The sequence below is a fragment of the Vigna radiata genome, chromosome 6 (genome assembly GCF_000741045.1).
Source record: "Vigna radiata var. radiata cultivar VC1973A chromosome 6, Vradiata_ver6, whole genome shotgun sequence".
Lineage (NCBI taxonomy): Eukaryota > Viridiplantae > Streptophyta > Magnoliopsida > Fabales > Fabaceae > Vigna > Vigna radiata.
The window spans coordinates 22,335,284-22,343,704 of record NC_028356.1 but is presented as its reverse complement, the minus strand read 5'-3'; the positions used below and the strand labels follow the sequence as shown (position 1 = coordinate 22,343,704).

Below are 8,421 nucleotides of genomic sequence, written 5' to 3'. Positions count from 1 at the left end.
ATATATATATATATATATATATATATATATATATACACGTTCACACACATAAAAAGAGATATATCACCATCCTTCTCAGTCTCTCTCTGTGATGAATGCTGATATCCTTCTCATTCTCTCTCTGTGATGAATGCTGATTTTGCCCCGTAGTTGGTGCTCATCCTTCTGTTTAACCCTCTTCCATTGAACAATACAGATTGTTCTCTCTTTTTCTTTTTCGGTTTTGCACAATAGTGGATAAGACTCTTCTCAATCCCCTCCAAAATTCAAGGAACTTGTTCACAATCCCAATCCCCCACAGCACCAAATCACATCCCAAATCCTCAAACACCATAGAGCTTTCACTGTCAGTTGTGATTTTGGTTAACCTTGGCCCCCAGTTGTGTTGAAACATAGAATCAATCCACTTTGTTTTAGCGTGTCTTTGGGTCGAGAGTCATGTACTAATCCCTCCAGGTCCTGAGATCGGTCTGTTTAAAGAACCCAGCTGTTGCTCTTCTTCAATGCATTCTTGGATGGACTATTGCTTGAGAGAGCTAGAGGGGAAGCAAGCACATGACCCTTTATTTATAGAGAAAATGAAGAATTATTCATCACAAAGTAGTAGTTGTAGTAGAGAGAGATGTGTGTGGGTGCCAGGGCCAGTGATTGTGGGAGCAGGGCCTTCAGGGCTTGCAACAGCAGCATACCTGAAAGAGAAAGGAGTTCCAAGCCTAATCCTAGAGCGATACAATTGCATAGCATCTTTGTGGCAACTCAAAACCTATGACAGGCTTCACCTCCACTTGCCAAAGCAGTTTTGTGAACTCCCCTTGATGGGGTTCCCTTGTGACTTCCCAACATACCCAACAAAGCAACAGTTCATAGAGTACTTGGAGAGCTATGCTGAGAGGTTTGCCATTAGGCCACGGTTCAATGAGACCGTTAGGCATGCTGAATTTGATGCCACTCTTGGGTTTTGGAAGGTGAAGAGTTTTAACAAGGAGGTGGCAACAGAGTTTGTGTGCAGGTGGCTGATTGTGGCCACCGGGGAGAATGCAGAGGCAGTGGTGCCTCAGATTGAGGGAATGGGGGACTTTGGTGGGACCGTAAAGCACACAAGTCTCTACAAGAGTGGGGAAGAGTTTCGAGGGAAGAGAGTGTTGGTGGTTGGGTGTGGGAATTCTGGAATGGAAGTGTGCTTGGATCTTTGCAACCACAATGCTACTCCTTCTCTTGTGGTCAGAGATACAGTAAGAACACCCTTTCTCTATTTTTCTCTATTATGCCTTTTCTCTTTCTTTCAAAAAAACTTGTTAAAGTTTTCTAACCATAGATTCACACAGTGAAATGCTAGTTACATTTCAAACGCTAATATAAACACCTTTAAAAAGAAAAAAAAAAATCTAAATTTTGAGTTTTTTTGTATTTTTTTGGGGTTAAAAGTTTTTTTGTTCTTACATAATATTCCAAGTCACTACTAATTACATCAGAAACGCGAAAATTGCGAAAGGCCTGTTCTGTTCATTCTGTAAAGAGAAAATAAAGGAAATGGGTGACGATACTGTGAGGCATAACATATATGCAAGTGAACTACATACACCACCTTCAAAGTTTGGCTTGTTAAAAAAAAACTGTTACATTATATTTCAATTTTAGAGCTCCACCTAAATATTATAAAAAGGGTAAGATTTTAACTTTAATTGGGATTCACCCCCACCTTTTTCCTTCCCATGATTTTCGTAACCAAAGAAATATTCTTTTTTCCCATCACATATGTAGAGACCATAGCCTGCAAACAACGAAGGCTCCACCTGTTCAATGATTTGAGAAAAGTTAGATTTTAAATATTGGTTCGCTGATATCTTTTAGAAAACCAAAAACAGGAAATAAAACTAATATATTATCCAACATTTGTTTGTTAATTTAATCTATTATCCAGTATGAAAATGTAAGACGAGACAAATTAACCCTAATATATGGATACTAGCCCCATAAACAGTCATTTGACATTTCTTTGCGAAGATGTAGATCAATATTAATTGGGTGTCTACAAAACATTATACAAGAAAAATTGAATGTATGTACTTTTCATGTTGTAATTTATCCATATGATGGGGTTTTTCATTTGTTGTTTTTTTTTTTGGGTGTAGGTACATATCTTACCACGAGAGATGCTGGGAAAATCAACTTTTGGGTTGTCCATGTGGTTGCTCAAGTGGCTTCCAATTCGGTTTGTAGATCGGTTTCTTCTCATAGTGTCATGGTTCATGCTTGGTGACACTGCTCGGTTCGGATTGGACCGGCCAAAATTGGGTCCCCTTCAACTCAAAAACCTCTCCGGAAAGACACCAGTGCTTGATGTGGGTACCCTTGCCAAGATCAAAAGTGGACATATAAAGGTACTTCCCGTTTTATTAAATCAATTTCAACTTCTTCTTTTAACCTGGAATCCTTCAGTTTTTCTGCATCAATGTCAAGTGACAAAAATGAAAATTTGAAGATCATTATTGGTTTAATTTGAGTTAAATGTAGGACGTATTTTAGTTTATAAAAGTATATAGATTTATGAATAATTATTTTGCAACACTTTTGAAGGGTTTGTTTCATAAAGGTATACTTTTAAAACCTAGAACAAAATTAACTTACATGTTTTTAAATGACTCTACTTACATGTTTTTGTATTCACAACATCTTTCATATTGTTGTGCGCTTTCAATCAAATCAGAAGGTTTTATAATACGTGAAATGTTACAAAAGCTAATGGACAAAAGAATTATCATTATTATTTCAATCATGTTGTTGGGGAGCGTAATTATTTTCATTAGATTGTTGTTTGTTTTGTTTGAACACAGCATGCAGTAGTAGTAGTAGTAGTACTACTACAACACTTTCCACTCACTGAGCATGCCAACACAATATATTGCCTGCTGCAGGTGCGACCAGGCATCAAGCGGTTAAAACGTTATACAGTTGAATTTCTTGATAGAAGGACAGAGAATTTTGATGCCATCATATTGGCAACTGGTTACAAAAGTAATGTGCCCTATTGGCTAAAGGTATATTATATATGCGTCAATATATAAACTCCTTTCATTTTCTTCTCTTTCAATCAATTCAAACCTAAATAAAGCAAAATGCTATATATATGTTCATTCTATGATAATATATGTTAAAGAAAGAATGGTCATTTTCATAATTTAAAATGAAAATTATTGTCTTTTTTAATATCTAATTGTAATCAAGTTTAATATACAATTTTTTACTCACTTTAATCTTAAATTTTAAAACATCGTAATATATTTTTTAAGGATTAAAGTCAGCATATATATAATTTCTTTTTGATTTTTTTTTATTTTAAATATTAATACAGAGATTTTCAGTAGACTAAAATGCCACTTATCTTATTTTAAAACACTTATTTATAATCCTGCTTCGTTTAGTGAGTTGCTTTACAGATATCTAAATATAGAAAATAAAATATTTATGTACTTAGTTTTCATAGAAGATTATTTTTTTAGTATTCCTAAAACGAAAGTACATAAATTATTTTAACTAAGAGAAAAAAGTAAGTGCTTTTATTTTGTTTTTATTTTTATTTTGTTCTCTTATAAAAAAGTTAAAATCCAAACATAATAATTTCAATAAGGTATGAAATTAATTATCAACGTATTTAATATGACTTTTACAATTATGAAGATTGAATTTTCCATATATTAAATATTTATATTTACGAAATCTTACAATTAACAATTGATTACCAATTATTTGTATTTAATGAAAATCAACGGTTGTGAATGAGGAAAGCGCAGGAGAATAAAGACTCTCTATATGAGAATTCTGAAAATGATATAAAGGGAAAAAAAAAAAAAAAAACTAATTTAATTGGAATGGCGTATATGCAGGAAGGGGATATGTTCTCCAAGAAAGATGGGTTTCCAACGAAGCCATTTCCAAATGGATGGAAAGGTGAGAATGGACTCTATGCAGTTGGTTTCACCAAACGTGGCCTTCTTGGTACATCAATGGATGCCAAGAGAATAGCTGAAGACATCCAAAGATGTTGGAAAGCAAAGCATAGCACCACTTTTTCCCTCTCATTTAATGTTCCACAATCAAATTCATGATGGCTTTGGGCTAATTTAATGTTTTTTTTTTTCCAAATTAGAGGTTATAAAGAAGATGATATTAAAGTTTGAGTATTGAGATGGGGGAATTTTGTGGTGGCATCACATATGTGGACAATGCTATTATATTCTAGCTAGTAGTATCAAGAGTGATGCTCCTCCAATCCATATGATGAAAAGTGGACCAAGTAAGAAACGAAATTGGTGGGAACAGTTGTCCCGTTGTTGTAGAGCCTTTCTTGTTAAAAATTTTACATCAACTAGAGATAAGACCAATTTATAATATATAAGTGAAAGTCATCCATTTTTACTATCACATGTCTATATCTCGATACGAAGGAGTATGTTGATATTTCTCATTTTAATTTTTATGGATTCACAACATATTGCGTTGAGAATCTGATATGTGAATTGAAGTTGAAGAGGGCTCTGGATTTCTCTAGTGTCAAGAGGAAAAGGGATGGGTGAGGATAGTGGAAATTTTTTCAACCTTGGCTCTCTTTACATATTATAGAGTGCGATTTATCTTATAAATAGGTTTTACTTTGTAGAGAGCAAAGGAACCAAAGTGACGAAGAAAAGAGAAGAAAAAAGAGTAGAGTTGAAGGAAATCCTCTGGACGAGTGTTTGATATGTGATTTTGATTTGTTTTTTATTTTTTAAATATAGAATGGAGTATGACACTATGATGCTTTTTTGGTTCCCCTTTGAGACCTGAATGCTCGCTCAGTTCAGGTATTTGTTTTCGATATTTTTTTGTAAACTTTAAAAATAAACAGAATAGTTAGGAAAAGAAATGTTTCTTGGTGATGGAGTGCTACAACTGTGGTAGATCATGTTCCTTGTTACTACCTTCCATGCAATTTCGTTATGCAAATGATTCTCGTTCCATGTGGGGGAGTTAGGACTTAGGACCACCATTTCGCTTTTCCATGGAAACTAATTTAAGAACGGAAATTTCAAACCTGCCAAATTTGCAGGGAATTACAGTCGAATAGTTGTTTTCATTTATTACTATGTCCTTTACACACCAACTTCATTAAATTAAGTGTTCACAAGGTTTACATGAATTCTCTCAAAATTATTAATTCACGGGGAAAGAAGTATTTAATTCCTTTAAATTTTACTACTTCTGTATATATAATTTGACTGTTAAATTTTTCTCTTCAATTAATAAATATTTTAAACTTTAACTGTCCAAAATAATCCTAACAGTTTTATAATTTTATTTTTTAATTGATATATACTAAGTCTACCAACAATTTCATTTACTCATCATATAGTATAATAAAATTTAGGATAAATATGTTTTTGTCCTTGTGAAAATTAAAATTAGTCCCTCTTCAAAATTTTGGTCTAATTTAGTTCCTCAACTTTATAAATGTATGAATTTGGTCTTTTTAACAAAATTTTGTTAACTTTATTTGATGTTTCAAATATATTTCTCAGTTAACATTAAATATATGTCAAACAGTATAAACAACCTAAATGTTATTATGAAATATGCTTGAAACATCAAATAAATCTAACAAAATTTAATTAAAAGGACTAAATTTATACATTTTTTAAGTTGGGGGACTAAATTAGGCCAAAATTTTGAAGCGGGACTAATTCTAATTTTTACTTAAAATTAAGTGACCAAAAACATATTTAACCCTAAAATTTATAATTCAAAAATTGTATTGACTATAGTTCTTGCATATATAACTTTATCTCACTGTAACAAAATACCAAATTTAGTAATAACGTCGGTCAAAATACTGCATTATTACAATAAACTAAGTTGACTCTAAAATAAAAATTTTAAAATAAAATTAAAAAGTATAACCCTTTTTTATATATTTATATTATAAAAACATATATGTCGATTAAACTGATACTAACTACAACTCAATCAACATTAAGCCGATATTAATTTTTTGTTAGTAATGAATTAGTTCCTCTTTAACTAACATTAATAAAATCCACTTAAGTTTGGACATTATTAAAATCGATTCAGACAATTCTAGGTCATCAACAACTAGTTTTAACTTAAAATAAGTAAAAATATTTGTTTTAGTGTAAGATAACTTTGAGCTCAACAAAATTGAATATTAAAAATAAATAAATAAAGTATGAGTAGAATGTTAAGCATATTTATATTTTCTATTTATATGTATTTAAGTTAATATTAGCTAGATTTATATTAATTTTATGGGTTAAATATGTTTTTAGTCCCTATACTTTGGAGCAATTTTAGTTTTAGTCCCTCTTTCAAACTATAGTACAATTTAGTCCTTTAACTTTAGAAAACTCTGGTTTTAGTCCTTTTTACCAATTTTTTTAACTTTATTTGCTGTTTCAAACGCGTTTCTCAGTTAACATTGAAGCAAAAATGTGTCAAACAGTGTAAACAATTCAAATGCTATAATGTAACGTGTTTGAAACAGCAAATAAAGTTAAAAAAATTTGGTAAAAATGACTAAAACTAGAGTTTTCTAAAGTTGAATGACTAAATTGTACTATAGTTTGAAAGAGGGACTAAAACCAAAATCGCCCTAAAGTATAGGGACTAAAAACATATTTTATCCTAATTTTATTTATTTTATTATTTATTTAAGTTAGTTTGGATTTGGTCACTTATTTAATATTTATTTAAGTTAGTATTGATTTTTCCAACACCAATTAATGTATATTTTATATTTATTTAAGTTAGAGTCAATTAAGTCAACACTTATATAATATATTTAATATTTATTTAAGTTAGTGTAAGTTAAAGATGGTATTAATTTATAAGTTATGATTATATGCATATTCATTATAACAAATAGAAATTATAGATTATTTTTATCCAAAATTCGAAATTAAAGTTCACAAATTTCCTTACTTACAATTTTTCGCTCTCATTCTTGATAAATTCCTTATACTCATTTCTTCATCCACAATTATCTCCTTCACCCACACCTATCTCGTTCATCTAGACTCAACTCCTTTGTTCATGCTCTCTTATTTTATTCACATTCACTAGTACAAATATAGAGTATAATGTCACCCATTTAACATCTAACATAAGAAAACAAAACATAAAAAATAACCTGTGACAAAACTGTAAATAAAATGTCATTATAGACGTTAGCCAGGGAGTCCCCCGATATCAAATTAATGTCAGACATTGACTACATGCGGGTCAGACATTTTATGGTTTGTGTAGAGAATTGAAAAGACATCGTGCCATTGGAATTAGGCGTCGGTTATTGGGGCCCTGACAACTAATTCAAATATGATGTCAGCCCCTCTAGCCTTAGCTGTCATAAAGGTCCGAAAATGCCTAAGGATTTTGCATTCCAGAAAAACCAATTCTTCTTGTTAGCCCAATCTCATTACAAGCCTTGGAAAAGTCCTTTTGATGGCATTTGCATGTAAAGATGTTGATTGTTTGAGATGAATGAAAATTTTATTTCTTGTGCCTTGTAAATGATAGAGAGTTGGAGTGCCACCCTAAACACTTGAGTGATTGAGTGAAACACTTGCTTGGTATGAATTGTTAATTTTCATGAGTGCATTTTTGCTTAGTGGATTGGTCATTCATAGTGTGTANCATCTGTTGTNCAATCTCTGGATNGAAAGCATGCATGCATCTTAATTTGATTTCACTGAAGATTTGAGATTGAGTAGTGTTTGTCATGTACTTTAGGAGTGTTGAATCATTGGATGAAATAGTATAAAGCCAAGCTCTGTTTTGTGTGCTATTTTGTTTTGTTTGCTTGAGGACAAACAAAGTTCTAAGTTTGGAGTTCTGATGAAGGTTGAAAAACAGTTATTTTCATATGTCATTTTAGACTAAATTACTCCCTTTACTGCTTAGAATGAGCTTAGAATCAANCAAAACTAAATAAATGAGTCTGTAGAGAGTCAAAAGCTATTTTTAGCGATATTATGCTTGTTTTGCATTGTTTTGTAGCATTTTTGAGAAAGTGAAGAATGGAGTTGAAGATGAAGGTCGAAGACTCAAGAAAAGGGAAGAAAAATGAAGAAATGAAGAGTCGACGTACCGCCCGGCGATAAATTACACCGCTGGGCGGTCCAGTGCGAGGAGTAGGCACCTAGCGTGGGCGCTGGGCGGATTTGCGATTAGAGGCAAACCGCCGGGCAGTAGACCCCTGCCGTCGGGCGGGCTTGAGGGAAACCGCCAGGCGGAACAAGTGTGACGCCGGGCGGTTGTCTGCTAGGCTTGGGCCTGTTTTCTGTTGCGCTCCTCACTTATAAATAGCCCTAGTGCGAGTTTAGATGTATTCTTTTGACAGAAGGGGGCGGCCAGACCTAATTTCACTCTCTG

General features: G+C 32.6%; 1 protein-coding gene across 1 annotated transcript; it reads left to right on the top strand.

Annotated features, from left to right (window-relative positions):
- Positions 1 to 102: 102 nt before the first annotated feature.
- LOC106764337 (indole-3-pyruvate monooxygenase YUCCA6) lies at positions 103 to 4,371 on the top strand. The gene is made up of 4 exons (XM_014648620.2): positions 103 to 1,232; positions 2,133 to 2,381; positions 2,916 to 3,038; positions 3,885 to 4,371. Exons 1-4 carry the CDS (start codon positions 504 to 506, stop codon positions 4,104 to 4,106), a joined length of 1,323 nt encoding a protein of 440 aa, XP_014504106.1. The 5' UTR covers positions 103 to 503; the 3' UTR covers positions 4,107 to 4,371.
- Positions 4,372 to 8,421: the final 4,050 nt, after the last annotated feature.

Coding starts and splice junctions, on each gene's coding strand:
- LOC106764337 (XM_014648620.2), top strand. CDS start 504: ATGCATTCTTGGATGGACTATTGCTTGAGAGAGCTAGAGGGGAAGCAA. Junction 2,382..2,915: donor TCAAAAGTGGACATATAAAG/GTACTTCCCGTT, acceptor TGCCTGCTGCAG/GTGCGACCAGGCATCAAGCG. Junction 3,039..3,884: donor ATGTGCCCTATTGGCTAAAG/GTATATTATATA, acceptor GCGTATATGCAG/GAAGGGGATATGTTCTCCAA.